The 21,525-nt window shown below is 29.5% G+C and overlaps 1 protein-coding gene across 15 annotated transcripts; it reads left to right on the top strand.

Moving 5' to 3' along the window:
* Window positions 1–3,620: 3,620 nt before the first annotated feature.
* LOC111033644 (dentin sialophosphoprotein-like) lies at window positions 3,621–20,211 on the top strand. Of its 15 annotated transcripts, none has more exons than XM_022314477.1 (25): window positions 3,621–3,898; window positions 6,956–7,152; window positions 7,337–7,645; window positions 7,749–7,886; window positions 8,011–8,108; window positions 8,160–8,308; window positions 8,374–8,586; window positions 8,659–8,808; window positions 9,698–9,862; window positions 9,927–10,139; window positions 10,197–10,347; window positions 10,924–11,161; window positions 11,314–11,351; window positions 11,414–11,496; window positions 11,733–11,882; window positions 13,129–13,168; window positions 15,164–15,184; window positions 16,266–16,408; window positions 16,496–16,501; window positions 16,990–17,292; window positions 17,648–17,830; window positions 17,891–18,103; window positions 18,188–18,307; window positions 18,390–18,530; window positions 19,306–20,211. In XM_022314477.1, exons 2-25 carry the CDS (start codon window positions 6,992–6,994, stop codon window positions 19,375–19,377), a joined length of 3,498 nt encoding a protein of 1,165 aa, XP_022170169.1. In that variant the 5' UTR covers window positions 3,621–3,898; window positions 6,956–6,991; the 3' UTR covers window positions 19,378–20,211. The 15 variants fall into 15 exon arrangements, with proteins under 15 accessions (XP_022170169.1, XP_022170174.1, XP_022170171.1 ...); XM_022314482.1 differs by lacking the exon at window positions 3,621–3,898 and adding an exon at window positions 4,609–4,991 and having other exon boundaries at window positions 8,166–8,308; XM_022314479.1 differs by lacking the exon at window positions 3,621–3,898 and adding an exon at window positions 4,610–4,991 and having other exon boundaries at window positions 11,417–11,496.
* Window positions 20,212–21,525: the final 1,314 nt, after the last annotated feature.

A 21,525-nucleotide genomic window follows, 5' to 3' on the forward strand; every position in this document is an offset into this window, starting at 1 on the left:
AACACCATAATCATTGAATTGTTCAATTTGTTCACTACACATGCATTGCAAATATAATAGTATAATGTATTGTGTAAATAATATTAAAAGAATAACTATATTTATGAGAGGCGCCTTGGTGCTATGTGTGCTATACCCACATCAAATGCTATTTATATATATATATTACTATAATATACTATAGGCCCTATAGTATAGGGCATAGTCTATAGTAGGGATCACCAACTATTATTTTTAAAGGGCCACATTAATAATCTGGAAATTGTTTGAGGGCCATCAAAATTGCAGATGTCGGTAAAAACCAATGAACAAAAATGATAAATTGCAACACTTTATATAGAACGGATAATATTAACGGTTTTTACTTTTTAGACTTTTCTTGTCTGCGGACCGAATAAAATTAGTCTGCTGGTCGCCATTCTGTGACCCCTGCGGGGCTATAGCTTGTGGTCAAGTGGCTTACCTACCCATATTTTTATATTTAGATTATGGCTAAATCATTTTGTACTTAGCTGGCTATAACCATAAGTGTCATAAGGATGGGCAGGGTGGATAGGTGTCCCTCCTACAGGCTAATTTTTTTGCTCTAAGCATATATTATAATAAGTCTATACATTGGAAATATTAGGCATTCTTATGTCTTGAATTATGGCTGTGATATTTTAATAAATTATCTTTAAAAACAAAAAATAAAATAAATCATATTTTTAATAATATTAATATTTTACATACTTATAACTCACTTAAAAATTAAAATATCGTAAAAAACCAACTAGAGTACACAGTTCAATTCTCTTTGACAACACAAAATTAGGATTGCTGCACGTACATTTTGATATATTATTATATGCATTATTAAGACGCGGAAACATATACGAGTACGACCACTGCGACGTCCTCTTAACGTATTTGTAAGTCATCACTAAATAAGTATAATGAAATGCAAATATATAGTAAATCATTTTTATAATAATATAGCATAAATATAATGCCAACTATAAAATAACGCAGCCACGCAGGGGTATAATTAATTAAACATGCATTTTTTATATCACCTTTCACCATAATTATACCATATTGTCCACGATATTATTATATTCCTCCTTCATAGTACGTACACTCAAAACCAAGTTCAAAATCCTTAGTTTCGAAGATCGAACTTCCGAGTCCAAACCAATAACCCCACACGGCCACACGTGTTACGCAAAATACCGATAATACGTATAGCTATACTTATACTCATTAGTCATAACTCAACGACTTTTTAAAAGAGTTTAAAGCCATCATAAATCCATAAGTCATTACTCATTCACAAAGGCGTAATTTACGTTTTTGACAGGGAGGGGTTTTACATATAATAAAACAGACCGATGTGGGCTCTACTCCCTGCACCACCTGTTCCAATACGTTTAAAATATTAGATAACCAGTATAACCACGAGTCCACAAATTAATAATTATCAATTAATATTGATCTTAATTTGTGAATATAACATATTATTTATATATTTATCATTTTTTTCTCACCCACTATCCTAAATTTAATACATTATAATACATTTACCTATTACTAAACAGGAAACTATTGATATTGGAACAAGTTACAACATTTAGGTAGGTACTTTTGTAATGATTATTATTATTACAATTATTGTAATCGTTGGTTCAAAATAAGCCCCTCCAATCCTCCTCCCAAATTTCGTCTATGCTAATTAGTTGATATTATTTTTCCTAACTACCGTCTTCTATCATCTACTATCCAAAAATATCGAATATAATTATTCATTCGACTTCCATCTTTTACACTTTAAGATGTTAACTTATCTTCTTATGAAACGCAAACGGATTAAAGAACTATAACCATGATTACTATAATTATCATTGTAATAACCAATATTAGTGAACTTAAATACAATAAATAACAGATCATTTGTTGTATGCAGGGAACAGTCATCCCCGGCAAGGCCCCAGTAAAAAATATGTACAATACTAACGTAATTCGGTCACGCTCACGCATCTGGGGGCCAACTCGTATTCATATAATAACGCGTATGGCTTTCGTCTGTGTCGCCAGAGAGAACAGGCGATTGAAAAAGGGATCGGATGTCCAATACAAAGATAGTCCTTGAAAACTCAGAACCCTTTATTTAAGCCACCTACCGACCTACCACTCTCCGGACAGCGTGATCTTATTGTCCGATCCACAGTGTCACACGACGCACCAACCACCTCAACAACTGAATACTAAATGCTGCGAGTGACAATTGAACTTCTTTACGAGCACCATAGCAGCAAATGGTAATCAGTTCGTTTTCTTATTTCGATTCACTTATTATGAGTACGTAATTTATGTCCTAATCCGACTACAGCATATAGTTTATATAGGCAACTGCGGTCTGCGAGCCGGTGAGATATATATAGGTAAACATATAATATAGTTATATCACATAAATACATAATATATTACATTTGATATATATAATATACTTATACTATATTGTGTACTTGGCATAACATTGTGGGTATTGTACGTTGTATTTGATCAAACTCTTGAAAACACTACCTCGAGAGCCAAATAATAACGCGATATTTTAATAATTGTATATTTGTACCTATCTCATAAGTGTTAAAATTCTCCATCACTTATTCACTTATAAGTGTGTAAAGGATAGGAAATCATCCAGGTTTTAACAGTTAAACACAATAAAAACTTGAAAGTCTTTTTTTATCCTCTATTTGTACATTATTATAATATTTATCACAATTATAAATAAAAGAATAGTTTTGTCCTATATACTAAAGACTTTCCACGAATAACAGACGATGGGTCCATATTATTTCTGGGCTTTTGCCGAGTAATGCCAGAAGTCCACCATACTGACCAGCCATAGCTCGAGATGAGCTCCATCCGTACAAACACCCAAACAGTTATTCCATTTAATATTATGGTATTCCATACATAGATCCATAGAGGTGATCTCAAATATGTGAAATATGTCTTAAACCTTAGTGTATCTTGAAATAGATAAGCTATTATACATTAATACCTATTATGATACTCCACTCGGCTCAGTTTGGGAAATGGGAGCAGCTATCTTATAGCAATTCACTGACTCATTAAAATGTTTGGGTTAATTTTTTTTTTGGTCTGTACCTATGTTTATTGTTCGTTGCAAATTATATTTTTTTGAAGATTTTTTAGTCTAGTATGATGTTTAACACAAGACTCAACTACTGCAGTAGTTATATATTACACTATGGTTTTCAACATAGGACCCCAAATAGCTATAGCATATAGCTAAAAATACGTATTATGTATGTAGTATAATGTTAAATGTATATAGTGCTTTTAGTGTTTCGCCGTTTCGTGGTTTATGCGAAGCGAACTTCCTCCGCGGGAAGTAGTTGGGCCTTTGGGTAATCTTTGTACGTGCGCGCGCACAATACACTCTCACAGATGATACATACGCACACGGTTAACGCGAAGACCGCGAGACAGCGTCATCATCATCCCTCTCCGCTGTTGTTGACCCTCTCGGTACGCCGCCGCAGCATCCAATAATCACAAAATTTGTCTCGCACATGCGCTCAGTCGGAGTCAACAACACTCACACACACATATTTTACATGTACCTAACATGTAAGTATGTAACGCGTACTTATACATAATATATATAATAATTAATAACGCGGACAGCGATCTCTCCGTACGCCGCCGCGTGATGTGGTGCTGTATACTCTGTGCATGAGTATATGACGTACGTTTTACTCAAGTTTTAGTGACAGTATTATGGTTGTATATGATATTATAATAGTACGCCGACAACGCCGCCTCCTGCAGCAGTCGACTCACACGCGGAATATACAACACGTCAACGCGTCAACACGTCTAAGACGCGGTATATACCTAAATTATATATAATATAAATACATTATTATTAAACACTATACATAGCTATAGTTACTATATAAATAACGTCATTATATTGTAATATATATACATATATATACGCGTAGGTATATCTTGTGTGTAAAATATACAACAACGCCACAACGGCAATTATTGTATGAGCTATGAACTATAACGCAATACAGCTACTGACCGAGTTGTGCTCAGGGCAATTATACCTACCGGATAGCCCCCGACGTGAACAATAGGGTACCTACTACCTATGTATAATTATTTATTATATTATTACTGTACTGGCCGGTTTGGCGCGGCCAAGTACCGCAGAGACCGTTTACCTATAATATTGTATGATAATATAATACAATAACAATATTTCGAACGCGCTCGGCCGACGATCCCTGCAGGCGTGGTCCCCCCCGACCGTTAGATCGATTCCGACAGCGTCCGCGGTCCCGCCGCCGCCGCCGCCGCCGGAACAACGGGACGCTGTCCGTCTGTCGCGCGGTCGACACGAACCGCGCCGCGATCACACGTCACGAATACGTGCCACACGCAACGCGCGCGCGACGTCCGTCTGTCGCGTCCAACCACCGCGCGCTACCCGTCCTCCCACTATGGCTCGGGACTACATCGTCGTCCCCGTGAGTCACGTTTTCCCGAGCGTTCCTTCCGCGCCGCGACTGACGGACAATCAATAACGTTATCACAAGCAGTAGTACGGCTCGCGCGCACACACACACATACGCGCGCGCGCGCCCGTGAACAAGCAGTACATGCAAACACACATACACGCACGTTCTTGTCTCACGTACACGCGTATGCCGTGCTCGCTGGTCGTTTCACTCTTGTACTTCGGTGCTGGCGGTACGACTGTCGTTCGACCCGACGGCCACGAACGCGACGACGGCGGCGTCTGCTGCTCCGATTTCTGCCCGTCACCGCCGCCGGGCCAGACTAGCCGTGCCAGTTGTCAACATTAGCGCCATCGGCCGAGACCGTCGACGCGCTGCGCAACCGTGCAACCGCCGTTTTGTCATTAGAAATTTAATGTCGGCAAAATATAAATCTATCTGTTTCGGAAGGTGAGCCACATCGATTTGTTGTTACTCTGCGCACCGCGTTAATGTTGTCGTTGGCAGTGCCGTGTGTCTTGCTCTGTGACCGATCACGGGTGGCCGCCGCCACTACTGCTGCTGCAGTTTCCTCGATCAGAGAGTCGCAAATGCAGTCTCTTGACCACCACTTTGGGGCCCCAGAAGTATTTATCCTTAACTGACTGTTACGGTCACTGGCTGTGACTAGATTTAGTAATTAGTCTGATCACGTTTACAGCAATTTTTACCATTCTGGGCTAGCTGTTAGGCCAGTGTCGTTAAATGTGAATCGGATCACTAGTGGACCTGGGACGTCAACCGTATCTAGTGTAACTTTAACCATCCGCCATCCGGTCAAAAAGTATTGTTAAACTTTTTTCCCATCATTAAAGCCTTCACATTCCGAGTGATATTTTAAACTACCTCTTACAAGCCTAAATAATTTTTTTACATTAGAAATAACCTTCCTAGGGACCTATATAGATACATTCCATAACTTTTTATACATTTTAAACAAGATCATACCTTACACTAGAAATTTACTAACACCTTTTATGTTTCTTGTGGAAACGTTTTAGTTCTGCAACTTCTGACATCAGTTGTTAACATTTTTTCTGGACTCATTTAAAATGTTAGGTTATTTTCCACTATTTCTTGTGGATATCATTTCATTTTTAAAAGCTATTGGTCAAATAATTTATGAGTAACTATTATCAATTAATATTATTTAGTATTTTTTTTTTTGTTGTATAATTATTTGCAAAGATAATATTTAATATTAGGTATAATTATTCTGTAGACTGATATAATATTTCATATTTAATTTATTTTTTAATACTCTTATACTTATGTTATGATATATTGGTGTGATCATTCAACCATATTGTAAATTTCATAATTCTTAATAATTGCCTAACCCATATTAATTAATATTATACATTATATACATAATGTGTTATTCATGACAATTAATAGGTATAATCTACATTCTGCATAATTAAAAATAACAAGTGTTGTAGCAGTTTTTGTTATTTAAACAATCGGTATAATTGTATGAATAGAAGAATTATAAATATACATACGTAGTATATAGATATACATAATTTTGTGTGATATTAATGTATATGATACATGGGCATTTAATTTTCTACTTGAAACATTTCTGTGTTATCATACTTCTCTCATAACTCATAAAAAAATTCCATGTTTAAACAAAATAAGTAAAATTCAAATCTAGACATAAAATTATAAAGTGTCACAATTGAATGGCTCTTTTCTTCATATTTTTCAAGTCATAAATTATAAAAAATACTCATATGCTTATTGTGAATATTAATTTAAAAAATATCCAGTTAAAAAAATAATCTATTTAAATTAAACAGTATTAAATTGTAGAAAAGTATTTGTTAAGTGGTATTTTTGTCAAATTAATATATGTACCTGATACAGTTGTAATTAAGAGATAATATAATAATATACACTTGTATTGTTATTGTAATTAAAGCAATATTACTAGTCCAGCAATGAAAAATATTCATTACCTATATTTTATTTACAATACTTATTTTGTACTCCAAACATGTACTTTAATGTATACAGCAGTATTTGACTAAAAATATTGAAGTACAATAGTGTCTATGTTGGGTTTGCCGTATAAACGAATTACTAATTGATCTTTTCTTGAACTTCTAATGTTAGTTGTTAGTTACCATAACAACTACAATGTAGCCAAATTGCATATGCTTATAATAATGGTTGTTTTGTAAGAAAAACAAATTTTACATCCACCCAGTATTGTTTTTAAATATTCTAGGTAATATTTATTAACTCCAGTAAAATCCATAGATAATTGTTATACTTTTTAAGACATTATAATATTTTATTATTCAAGTGCTGACAATAGTTGATTAATTTGTAAACTAAAATATTTGTGTATTTTTTTGTTGTTTTAGATTTCAGAAACGGTGGGACCCGTATTTTGAAAAGCTATGATAGGCTTGAAACTGGACAATGATGATTTATCTAAGATTTTCCCTAAGTGTCGCCCATCTACTGTACGATCTACAGACTTAAATTTAAATCCCCTCTGTGACGACGACACAGACCATGATATGGATTTGACTCAGTCAAATGAACGTCAAAGAAACAGGTATTAATTATGAATCTATAGTAAGCTTAGTAAGATTTTTTTCTTTAAACAATCATCATTCCCGAGGTCCTTAATAAAAGATTGCCTGCTTTATCCTTAACTGGTTCCTTGTTGATCAACTTAAACTGGTTATATTGTATTTTAATTTGTAGGTTAATTAAAAACATTCCATATTATTTAATAGGTGTGATAACATACGTGGAAATGGTACTAGAAAACGTAGCATCCGTGGAATAAGAAAATTTCGAAGTCGCAGAAGAAGTGATAGTGATGCTAGTCAAGATTCATCATTAGAAACTAGTATTGAAGACGATGAAGAAGAAATTAACGAAAATATGGATGAAGACGATGATGATGAATCTGATATCAAGAATGCATCCAGTGAATCTGGGGGCATGTGTAATGTGGACATTGGGGCTGCTAACCGAACAAGAAACTCTAATAAAATAAATTTGACATCACAACAGTCTACATATAAATTGAGAGATTCAAGGTTTGTCAATATTAATTTACTATCTGAAAAAGTTGAACATTTATATGAACTATTTAGTTCAAACAATTTTTATTGTGTTATTATATCTGTGATTAACTTGCAGAATAATAGAAATAGCTGGAGGGCGAGAAGTCTATAGTCAAAGTCGAAGTAAACCTGGACGAAAAACTCGTCAATTACCTTTGCCTACAGAAGTTGATTGGATCAAATCACCTGGCAGGGTATGGGAACTTCGCAATAGGTAAGTCAACCAAATTTGATTTTTATTGGAAAATATAATTTTATGGAACATAACTTTTTTATTTATACTTCAGTATTATTTTTAAAATTGTATATTTTATATATATATATTATGTATTTTGTAGAGGACTGGATGCTTCTAGTACTGAATCTTCACGAGAGATTTCTGAAGTATTTTCTACTGATGTAAAACCAACCAAACATCAACGACCATTATCCATAGGTAAGTGAATAAATGTAAAAATGAAATTAATTTTATTTAGAATTTATTTAGAATTAGATGATCCAGTTTTGTTTGATGATATACATAATGATATGTGGGATAAAGTTCAACACGATAGTTCAATTGGGCACTATGGGATGCATCATCATAAAAATACGTACCAAACGATTGATTCTTGTCAACACCATTTAAATTATAAAGTGTGTATGGCTCTTTTTTTATATTTTTATGATGACTAATATTGTTTTATTTTTTTTTTCGATAGACTAGTCAAAATGGTGATATAAATATGATTGCAAACAGTAATCGATCAGAAATATCAAGCACTGAAAATACTGATGGATTAATTAGGTCTCAATGCGAAATTCAGACAAATGATTTTAATGGATCACCGAAACAATACAGGGAGGAAGAACAATCAATGCCATCTTTATTATCATCTCCTACACTTTATATGCCTCGACCGGGATTTCCTCAAGTATGCTTATTATATTATACATATTGTTAATATCATCGTGTTTATAATCTAAATAATTTTAATTTTTCTTAGAGAGTGATTCAAGATGATTCTAGGTCTTCCAGTCCATCTCCAACTATGAATTTCGATTATTTGTATGAATTTTCAGAGACTAGAAAAGTTTTAGAAGAATTTTTTAAATCTGGAGCTGAAAATCAGGATAATCAACAGTTGCAATTCCAGGTATATAATATATTTTTTTTTATATGATATTATAAATTACAATATTATTTATTTCTAGTTTGCTAGAATTGCTTTACAATTATAATGGTCTGGAAAATAATATATTCCCGAAATCCCAACCAATCATAAGCACATGTGCAATACAATTTACAAATAACCTAACCTTACCTAGCCTTAGTATATGATGAGTTAGATTTTATTAATACATTGTACAGTAATGTATTTTGTCAAAACCCAATATAAGGTCAACTGTAGAAATGAGAGGGACTAGAATTGTGATTATATAGACCTTAGAATTATGAAATTAAAGTGCATTCAGAATGATTGTATACTTTTGTAAAAAAATGTAGAGCATAGTATTTAAGATGGATTGTATATTATAGACCAGTGGTTTACAAAATTTTTTTACACAAGGCACACTGCTCTTACAACCTTTTCACGGCATATGTCTGAGTCATGAAAAATGTTTGTACAAAAAATTAAACATAATTGTAATTGTTTATATTCATAACTTATTATATTACTCTTAATTATAATTATTAAAAAAAAATAATTTTCAAAAGCTTGTGACATAAGTTTAAAATCACTGTCCTTGACTGTTTTGGACCCTATTTCACTGGAAGGGGAAAACTAATTATATGCGCACTTAATCATAACAAGTTTTTGATTTTGTCATGGGCAGTAGTATATTTGTGAAGCAGGGGTAAATTTAAGTCATTAAATTGACAAATTCCAGTGTTGAAAATTATATTATATTTTTTGAATTGCCCTATATTTTATCATTTTTGAAAGAATTAGGAGTTATTTGTATATTTTATTGTTAATTATTAGTTATTAGTAGTACAATTCATGTGATGATTTTATTTGATTAACTTAATAATTTCCTTAGGATTTGGAGTATGAATTGCGAAGACGAATACCAGTTTCTGAACAAGGTAATACATACGTTGGTATGCATCTGTCAAATGAAGATGTCCACAAAAATTCACAGTTATCTCCACATAAACATGATTCATCATCAGATGGTTCTCGATGTTTAGCTGGAGTTCATCAAGTATGTATAATTATTTAATTGCTGAGTATATAAATAATATGTTATATGATGAATATTTGTTTAGAGCTGTGTTGGAAGGTATAGTCGTAATGTGACTTTATCACCCGAAGTAACAGACTGTGAAGATGCTGGTATGGGTAGTGATGGTGAATCATCTTCTATGGTTGATGGTCAACACCTAATTCCATTATGTGGTGTAACATGTATCACCATGCCAGTTTTAGAAGATGGATTGTCTAGCGGTCACACTAGTGATACAGATAATAATAATCCAACTGTATGTAAAGCGTATTTTATGTTTTTATGATTTATATAACAATTTCTATGCATTTAGGTATTGTTAATGAAAAGACAAATTAGTGAGATTGAAAGAGAAATAATAGAACGTACAAATAGGGCCAGTAAATGTGATAGCATTGATGCCAATGCAAGTGAGGTACATTCCAATAGCCAAGAAACAGGAATTCAGTTATTGGATTCACTAGGTTTGTTTGTTTTTTAATATACTAGAATCTTAATAGTTTAAGTCAGAGTGGTTGCACCTCATTTATGTTATTGTAAAATAATTGTTCAACTATAAAAGAAATTCAAAAAGTAAAACTTTTCATTCAGCTACCAAGATATTACATAATAATTAGAGATGGGTTAAAGTTGAGTTTTCACAAACTTAAAATTAATTTTTTCCTCAAACTGTTCAAACTTGAACTTATATATTATTTAAAAATTTTTTTATTTGATAACTGTACACATTTTACCATAGCTTAATTAAAATATATATATAATTATAGTAAATAAGTATTTGCACTGAATAAAAATAATTTTTTATTTTTCTACTGTCATGTTTGAACATTTCAAATTTGATTATACCCAAGCTATTCTGATCGTTTGAGACGTTCAAATTCAAATCTAAATTCTTCTTGAATTTTGAACTTTGAAAAACCATTCCTAATAATAATATAATGCATATAGGTACACAATTGTCAATTATGTCTTAATATAATTATTATATTCCTGTGTCATAAAAGCAAATTACTTAGTACAAAACATTTATTTGGTTTTAGTGAGACCTGATGAGAGTAGAACTCCTCCTCCACCAGCACCAACAGCACATCGTAGTGCCAATGAATCTGCTGATTTGGTCGAAGCTGCTATTCATGAAATAAGATCTAGTCTTAGACAAACAAAACCCTTGAAAACTACTAATGTGGACGATGACATATCTCCAGGTTGCAGCCCTAGCAAAGATAGTACGAATTCAAATACTGCCAAAACTGAAGATTTACCTATTTGGGTACCAAGGTAAAATATTAGTACACTATTATTAAAATTGATTAATAACATGAAATATTGATATTATATTATTTATCACTTAAGCTTTAATGTAGAATAAAAATATATTTATAATATAAAAATATTTATTTTAAACTTAATCCCTTCTTTTTTTTTACCAGGCATAGAGGAACTGGATCTGGACCTAGTGGTGACGAAGGTATTTATATACTTATTATTTTTTATGATTTTTAGTTTCACTTATGTATGTTTATTTACTAGAAGAAGCTGATACAGACTTAGAAACTGATAGACTTTTAGGACAACAAAGAACTGATGACACTGGATTCTTTGATGAAAAATCTGTAAGTTTTTTAAATAAATTATACAATTTGTTTCCTCAACACTTTGATAACCCCTAGTGGTTTTATAGTATTTACTCAAGTGGCGTTTATTGTTTGAGCAATTGTGACATGTGTTTCTAACCCAGTCGGTCAATTATTTTAATTTTTTTATTTTAATTTTTGAAAAAATAAAAAAATTTTTAAGTTACCAAAAATTAAAACAAAACAAATTAGTTTTTTATAAAATATCACCACAGGACTGGAAGAAGTCAAAAACACGGTCTATGTTACCGTTTAGTTTGACGTCGTCATCAAGCAATACGTCCACACATCCTACACCCGTAGAACCGGCTGCTATAATTGAAAAACCATTCATCGTAACCCAAACCCTTAACCCTGCAAAAAAGGTTTGCCTATGTGCTTTTGTGTTCAATTTTAGACATTTAAATAGTTTATTTGATTTAATTATTTTTTTGGTTGTAGTTCTCTGTCATCAATTGGACATGATTATATATTTTTTTTGTATTTGCATTACACAATTTTGATTCGGCTTTTAATTAGTACCTACAACCTAAATTTCTTACAACAGGTGATGTTTGTATAGAATAAATTAGAACACTGCTGATTAATAAATTGATTTTAAACGTTCATTATTCGAAATAATTCTTCTCTCACAATCATCTTAGAATTACGATGATAAGGATTATCATTTATATTAATGTAACTAGTTGAAACCATCTTATACATTTCTACTCTTGTGTTACTAGTTGTTATTTTTTATGTGATTACTTTTGAAATGAAATTGCAAAATCATATAAATTAATCGGTATAAACTATTGCTAAAATTAAAACGAAGAAAAATATTTTGAACACACATTTCCAGTTTCTAAAAATAGTCATAAATGTTGGACCATTCTCAATTCGATTAAGTATGATGTACTTTTTAATTATTGAATAAGTTGTATTTTATTCTATTTTTTCAGTTTTAAGTATCTTAAAAATGTGTATAACAGATTCTTATTTTGATGTATAATTTTTTAATTTTAATTAATTCACAAAATAAAAAATATATTGTTATGCAATAGTTTAAAAATCTTATAAATTCCTTAAAAATTGAATCCATAACATCCAAATTGTATTTGAAAATGTTGTTAAGTATGATTGATGAACATTTTATTGCTTTAAAAAATATATAGGTAAAGATACTTAATACTTAAATAAAAAATAATCATAGAATTGCTGACTTTATTACAACTAGAAGAATAGAAGACTTGAAAATTGTAGAACAAATGGGTCTAGTTGTACATTTCAAATATTTAACCCAAATTTCAAAATATGTGTTTTATATACCAATGAAGTATTTTTCTGAGTATTCTAAAATAGACTATTGAAACTAATATTGTACACTTAATTTTATAATCACTTGTTGTTAGGATTTTTGTTTTTATTGTATTTGCTTAATTCCATATGAATAAATGCTTTTCAAATGTTGTAATCCTTTTATTATTTATGTAGTATAATTTCTCTGTATTGAATATTTGAATGAAGTGTTCTTAAATTTTATATTTATGTTGAATTGTTAAAATTTCAAAGTATATTTGTTGTAGTATATAAGTTATTGATTTTATTGATGATGATATATTTTTCCCATAGGAGAAAGATGGAACTAAGAAGAAAGCTCGCAATAAAGAAGGTCAGTAAAATGGAAATGATAAAATACATTTCTTAATAAATTGTAAAAAGTGAATAAGCGCTAATATATTATTATGCCGCATGGAAGATTGAGAAGCAATTTTCAGCCGTTTTCAATAATGCTTTTATTGCAACACTTTAAAGGCAATATATTATAGTTTTAAATTAAAATATTATTTTAACCATATAATTATTGCTTAACTAAAAAACTAACTAAACATGAGGTTATGAATAATGATGCTTTCTACACTTGCTATCAGCTTGCCTGTTAGCAGCAAATTACTTCAAGTTTATTAGTTACAAATATCTTATATTTTACATAAATTATAACCGCCGCCAATATGTAAACTTAATATATAATTTTAGTTTCTAAGAGAAGCTAGTAGTATATTAGTTATTAAAATGTATTATATAAACTGTTTTTGTGGGTGGAGAGATTACTTAAGAAGTTATATCTTGCTTATTTACAAATTTGATATCTTGAAAGACAATTTTTTAAATCTCTAATAGTTTTTATAAGATTACAAAAATTTAACTTTTTAATTAAAAATGTAGTCCAAAATATTAAGTTAAGATGTATTCTCAGTGGGTATAACTAATAAATAAGGTGAGGTGTGGGATAAGTGAAGGAAGAGGACAAATGGCTAATCAAATCCTATATCGTTTTATACTAAAAGTTTCATTGAATTATATTTTCACAATATCGTTAGAATATGTGAAAAGAATAGGCAACAATTTACTGTTTATACAACCTGGTATTGCAAAATCAAAATCTGGTCGTCATATCATACTTGTATTTTTAATTCATTTTCAAAAAAAAAAATGTATGCTTTTTTAACAAACTTGTTCTTCGAAATCTAGTTAGTTTAAAATGTATTTTATTTGTTTTTTATTTCAAAATATCAAATATAATTTTTTGTAATTCCCTGATAAAATTAATTAATTATTATTCATTTTTCTAACAAATCAGAGTAACGGGGAAAGTGAAAGAACCAATATGCTAAACTGCATAATTATGTGGTTCACCTTACCTAAATTCAAAAATCTAAAATATGCATAAACACTTTCTTGATTTATTGACGTTTGAAGTTGAAATTTTGATTTAATAGATTAAACTAGGAATACAAATTTTAGTTATTTTGTTGTAATTCAAAAATAATATTTGTGGATACTTGAAACTTTTACCAAATATTATTATTTTATACTTACGCACAATGCCATTTGCAAATGCAATGTATGACTAATATTGTAAATGTCAACATCTTAATGCAGTAATCAATAAAAGTATAACTTGTAAATTTGGTGTCCCACGTGACTTCACATATTATTTTAATTCTCGATACTAAAGATTTTCATAGACTATTTATTTTATTGTTTTACATACAAGATAAATTATTTAAAAATACTTTTATACTTTAAATGTTTATATAATTTTATCAATTGTTTTTCTTTGATACAATTAACAATTTTAATCATCTTGAAGGCATGAACATTTTTAAACATTGGTTATTATATTTTATCCTTACTATAATAAACATAATAACAGAAGAATCAATTAATATTTGTATTGATAAAATTTGTTAATGAAAACAATTTTATGATAATGATTCATTTTTATTTATTTAGATAAGATTATAAATTTAATTCCCAAAACTTAAATCATTAATACAGATTTTTACGTAAATTATTATTATATTTTTTAATTCAAAGTTTTATTCTAAATAAAATATTTAATAAAGACTGTAATTTTCACTTACATTTTCATATTAGTAATTAAATCATACAAATCTATAATTTCACCAAGTACACGACTTACATTCTGAAATATTTTCAAGTATATTTAAATATTTAACAAAAAATATGTACTGATTTTGTGAATAACGTAGATAACCCCAAAACGCCCAATATCCCATCAGAACATTTTTATATGTGTGTAAATATACTATAATATATTATGTATCTTAACAGCTTTGTTTTGTTTTTGTTATTCCGTTAGGAATACCTCAACACCAAACAGGTATGCTTTGATAAGAATGAATAATTATTTTCTTATAATTTTATCTGCACGGTTTTAACAACATTTCGCACTAAAATTAATATGTATTTATAAAATATATAATACATAATTATTATGACTATAATATTGAATTAATTTTTTTAAATTATATTTTATACTCTTCAATTTTTATAAAGTTATTTATTATTGAGTTTTATATTTAAATTATAAACATTACTTCGGCCAAATAATTTTTTGCTTTTAATTTAAAAAACCTTACTATTTTATTCTAAATCATTTGTTTTCTGTTATTATAAAATATACCATTTAGTTTACTGTGGAATTGTGTTAAATTTTTGTCTAAAGAAATGGATTTGGATTTATCTATTTAATTTACTTTCCTTGCTTCTATAAGTGCACGTTTTGTATAATAGTATTGTGACTGTGAAGTTGTGTGTTAATTTATAACAATTATGTTTATTATTTAAACTATAATATTGTGAATGAATTGTATATATTTTGATATTTTGTAGCTCTTAGATCTGTTAATTGTATTATAAAAAGAATTAACAATTGTTAATATTTAATATTAAAAAGGAAATTAATGATAGTTGTTACATTTTTATGACCTACCTAGAATGTATAGTATATTTTTCAAATACTATTTCCATTTTTTGTTTTTTTTTTAAAACTCATTATTCTAACACTAACAATATTGCTTTTATTTTTTTTATCAACTGCACAACACGGAATTAACACAATATTGCACTTGATTGCACGGTAAGTCCAATGAAACACACAACTTTTATAATCAACATTAAACACTCGCTTAAATATTTTAACGTTGTGAAATTGTCAGCGATTAAATTTTAATCATATATACATGCAAAATAATAGAACAAAATAGTAATATCTAATACTTCATTACAAATTTTCTTAAGTTATTACATATTAATATTATATTACCTTATATTAAAACCTTACAAGACTAGTGATTGAAATTGTATGAATTTGAAAGTGATATTAAATTTACACAACTATTTTAAGTATTGGTTCCTTAAATTTGTTCTCATATATTTTTAAATCTTTATTTGGTATTTAGTTATGATTCACGAACCTGCAGTATTAATTGAAGGTGTTTTATTCCGAGCACGGTATTTGGGTTCTACGCAGTTAGCTTGTGAAGGACAACCGACGAAAAGTACTAGGATGATGCAAGCCGAAGAAGCTGTGTCTAGAATAAAAGTAATGTAACTAATAATATTTTGTTTTTAATCATATGTATATTCAATTTATTTTATTCTGCTTCGTTACATTTGGATGATAAAATAGGCTTTGGTAAGTTGGATGTGTAAAATAAATCAACTGTGTTAATATTAAGGGAACACCGCACGGGCATTTGTTGTCTCCATTTTACAAACTTATAACATGGCAAATTGTACGTTCACAATAATACATTTCGCACTGCAATTTCTAAAATTTGAAATCAATACTATCTAAGACATCTCGGGGGGTTTTATTGATATAATTATTTTTAAGTAAGTTATAACCATTTTTAAACTGTTAGCTTTTTGTACATTTTAAAATGATCATAAATTACTTAAAAGTCATAGTGTCAAAATAATTCTTGGAGATTCCTTGGATAATATTCTTGCCTTTACATTTTATTAGAGGAAAATTCACTCTAATTTTAGAAATGACAGAGTAAAATGTATTATTGTGAACATACAATTTGCCACGTACATTTGTAAGAAGACAAGACAACAAATACCCGCTTGGTGTCCTCTTAATAATATTGCAATAATAATTTTTATTTGTTTTGGCAGGCTCCTGATGGCGAGACTCAACCAAGTACAGAGGTGGATCTTTTTATATCAACTGAAAAAATAATGGTTCTCAACACTGACTTGAAAGAAATCATGATGGACCATGCTCTCAGGACCATTTCTTATATAGCTGATATTGGTGAACTAGTTGTCTTAATGGCCCGAAGACGTTGTTTCCTTACACACCAACCATCTGAATCCACCACAGAAACTGCATTAGTGCCTTCAGGTGTAAACGGCATTGACAAGACAGCCAACAATAGAACTCCCAAAATGATATGCCACGTTTTTGAAAGTGATGAAGTAAGATGTTTAAAATATCTAAATTATTTATAATTATATCTAAAAGTTGATTCAATACTGGCGATAATAAAATTGGTCGCTACACCATGTTTAGGTAGTTTTTTTAAAATATTTACTCAAGTGTAAATTGACTGACACATGTCATATATTAATGATATTAACCATGTAGTTTTCCAAAGTATTTAATACCTATTATACCAAAAATAATAATTTTGTTTTTTATACCTGGAAATTTTAAATAGATGGCTTGCAAATTTAACTTATTAATTGCAATGATAAATTGAGTTGGTGAACATATTATTTTAAATAGTTACATGTTACATTTTGTTTTAAACATTATATTTATTATGTGTAGGCACAGTTTATTGCCCAATCTATTGGCCAGGCCTTTCAAGTGGCATATATGGAATTTTTAAAAGCAAATGGTATTGAGGACCATAGTTTTGTTAAAGAAATGGACTATCAAGAAGTATTAAATTCACAAGAAATATTTGGAGATGAACTACAAATGTTTGCAAAAAAAGAGTTGCAAAAAGAAGTATGTTAAGTTTGTTTGGTTAATGTCAGTTATACTGATTTTTTTTTGTTTTGCCTTCAGGTTGTAGTGCCAAAATCTAAAGGCGAAATACTCGGTGTTGTGATTGTTGAGTCAGGTTGGGGTTCCATGTTACCTACTGTTGTGATAGCCAACCTGGCTCCAGCTGGAGCAGCTGCACGCTGTGGCCAGTTAAATATTGGTGATCAAATCATTGCTATTAATGGTGTATCACTAGTTGGCCTACCATTGTCCACTTGTCAAAATTATATCAAGGTACTGTTTATTGAATTTAATCATTACACTGTTGTTTATGACTTAATTTTAATAAATTGTTTTTCTTTCTTTTATTTTTTAAAGAATTCTAAACCTCAAACAGTTATCAAATTAACTGTTGTTCCATGTGCCCCTGTGGTCGAAGTGAAAATAAAAAGACCTGACACAAAATACCAACTTGGTTTTAGTGTTCAAAATGGTGTTGTAAGTGATAATGCTATTTATTTTATTATTAATTGTATTTAAATTCAAATATTAAGTATATTTTATTTGATTTGTATAACAGATATGTAGTTTACTTCGTGGTGGAATTGCGGAACGTGGTGGGGTACGTGTTGGCCATAGAATTATTGAAATAAACAATCAAAGTGTGGTAGCTGTGCCGCATGAAAAAATTGTCAACCTATTGGCAACTTCAGTCGGAGAAGTAATAAGACAATGTTTTTTAGCTTCAACAAATTAAATACTTTGAGAAATAAATTACATTAATGAATTGCCTATAGATCATAATATGAGGTGTTTTTATAAACACGGGGGGGGGGGGACACTTAAATCTTTTTTTTAAAATTTAATCATTAACTTTTATGCTATTGAAATGAATCGACTTTGAAATATTGCCATCCAGATAGTGCACTGATTCTAATGGTGTTGCCATTTTTTGAAGTACATCTGAATTTGTTTCTGACAAATGAAGTTATTGATTTGAGTTGTTTTATTGTGAGCTCTTACAATGTGATACTGCAATATTTATTAACTAATAATTAACGGTTTTATCTGTAATATCACATCTGATTTGTAGTATTTTTTTAAATATTAATTTAATCAAAAATAATAAATTGTGTATTTACAATAGTTAAAATTCCTATACCTTTTGAACATGTACTTTATACTATATAACAGCAAAAGACCGCAACCAGGCGGCAACCAAAACACATTTTAGACTGCTTATAGCTGGTGGCAGTGATGGTGACTATAGTGGGAAAAATTAGATCTTGCATTATTATTTAAATGCTCTGAAAAAATGCATTTTCAGGGTTGCTGGACAGAGTACAGAGTATAGTAGTATCATTATACCGAAACCCAGTTACTTGTATAAATAAATGCTGAATTCACAGAGTGATAAATAATAAACATTTTTTTATTGTTCTATCTTATATTATAATATTATTATATTTATATTCTTTGATGTGTTTATTTTACAGATTTTGATGAAAACAATGCCAACATCCATGTTTCGTCTTCTTACTGGTCAAGAGACACCTGTATTCATCTAGTCTTAAAAATGAATAGTCTATACAATGAGTGTAAAAATAATTTGCCATTATGAGTTAAGTTAAAAGTCAAGAAGAAAAGTATATTTTTGAGATTTCGCGGTATTACTCAACAAAATATATTGTACACATTAGGTTTTGTACCCATCTAAACAATTGATACACAACCTGGTCAGTTTGTGGACTAGTAAAGGGTTCTTGCACAACTTGCCGGTGTCTTCTCCTCCCATTTCCTTTTTAATAAAAATATTATCAAGGATTGAAAAAAAGAAAGAAATATGGAAACAACAATTTTCCAAATACTGTTTAATTTTAATATTCAATTTATGTTTTTTGTTATTTTGTGCATTTTGAGGTTTGAAACTCTAAATAATTAGAGAGGACATCTACATGATGATTTTAATATACATCGCATACACATTTAAACACAATTTATCAAATATTGCCATATCACAAAAAAATTATTATATTATTGTACTATACATTGAATTGTTTTTCTAAGTCTAATCAATCTAATTAAGGCCCTACTTTTTATTTTTTCATACATTATGTTTTGTTTTTTTATATACTTTTATTTGGTATTTTTTATTATTATTTTTTTAATGTTGTTATTGTTATTTTATTTTTTATTTGTGATAATTACCTTATTGCTAATGTATATGACATTGCTGTAGCATTGTATTAATTTATACTTTGACCAACATCATTGTAAACACAACAGCATTGTCGTCATTTGAACAACTCAAATTTACGTATCATACATAAAATGTGTCTATGGACGCATTAGCTGTGACAATTCTAATTCCTAATTATTCTAGTCATTGTCGTGAATGAACATGTTATGATGTAATTTTTAATCCTAATATTTATTGTGGTCATTAGACTTAAATATTATGTATTATAATAAAAATAAAATAAATATTTAAAATATATATTTATTATATATATCTATACATAATAATATATTAATATGTATTATGATTTTAAATTTATAAAATATGCTTATACCAGTTTAAATCTAAAATATTTGTATACAGCCCAGGTTTAATGGTTTTTTAAAAACTTCAAGCTTTCAAGTGTATAAAGTTTATAATATATCAGCAATAAAGAACTACCAATTTTTTTTCAGGAGGGCTGTAAAATATTTTAAATACTGCAACATACTGTCACTTGAAATTTATATATTAAATAATAATTAATTACATAACCTTGTACAAAATATACAGTTCAAAGATTTAAATAAAAATGACGTAGACACAAAATTGATATGTGCACTGTGCAGTTTTGAGGAAGAATGATCATGAATTTAACCATAAAAATTAAACAGTTAACTGTTCTTAAGATATTGTGAAAACTTAAATAAGATTCTTGATTTGTTTGAGATATTATAGATAATTATATTGTAAAATTTCAAATTTTTAATATATACTCATAAAACATAGTAATATAGGCATATAGCTGTAGTGAGTGCAAACATAATACTAAAATTCATCCTAAAAACCAGGTTGTCACAATGTCACAAAATTCTACTGTGGAGGGGTTATTCCTCAAAATATTTATTACACTTTCATCACAGCTGTGTAAACTCAAATTGCAACTATTTTCAAATTATGTAAATTCACTATAATATATTAAGTTGTAATGAGATGTTTAATTAACTATTGTTAAACATAAAATGAAGAATATTTATAATTGATGGGTAATTTGATTAAATTTGATCAGCATTATTTTCATCAGATTATTAAGTTCTTGATCAGAAAATATTATTTAATTCACATTACTGGTAGCTGAAAATAAAAATGTATGTTCTCATACCCAAAGGCTAAAAAATTGAATACAAGGTTCCTCAACTTTTTCTTACATTATATATATCAACATTTCAAAGGCACAACTTTTTTTTTATAAGACGTGTTAGAAGTTCAAATTGCTTCTACAATTTTGTTGAAATTAAAAATATATTAATTGTAGATTTGAAATTGTTGCCACAACATTACATTATTAGTGTTTATATACAATAAAATATTTGAACCAATTTTAGGCTATTATGGTCATGAACCTGACCTGAAGTAGGTACATCAAAATCATAATTAGAAATTAGAACATTGGGGGGGGGGGGCACTTTAAAAGTATGAATTATTATATTTTATATAC

This window comes from Myzus persicae, unplaced genomic scaffold (assembly GCF_001856785.1).
Source record: "Myzus persicae strain clone G006 unplaced genomic scaffold, MPER_G0061.0, whole genome shotgun sequence".
NCBI lineage: Eukaryota > Metazoa > Arthropoda > Insecta > Hemiptera > Aphididae > Myzus > Myzus persicae.

Coding starts and splice junctions, on each gene's coding strand:
- LOC111033644 (XM_022314477.1), top strand. CDS start 6,992: ATGATAGGCTTGAAACTGGACAATGATGATTTATCTAAGATTTTCCCT. Junction 8,109..8,159: donor TCAACGACCATTATCCATAG/GTAAGTGAATAA, acceptor GAATTTATTTAG/AATTAGATGATCCAGTTTTG. Junction 9,863..9,926: donor GTTTAGCTGGAGTTCATCAA/GTATGTATAATT, acceptor ATATTTGTTTAG/AGCTGTGTTGGAAGGTATAG.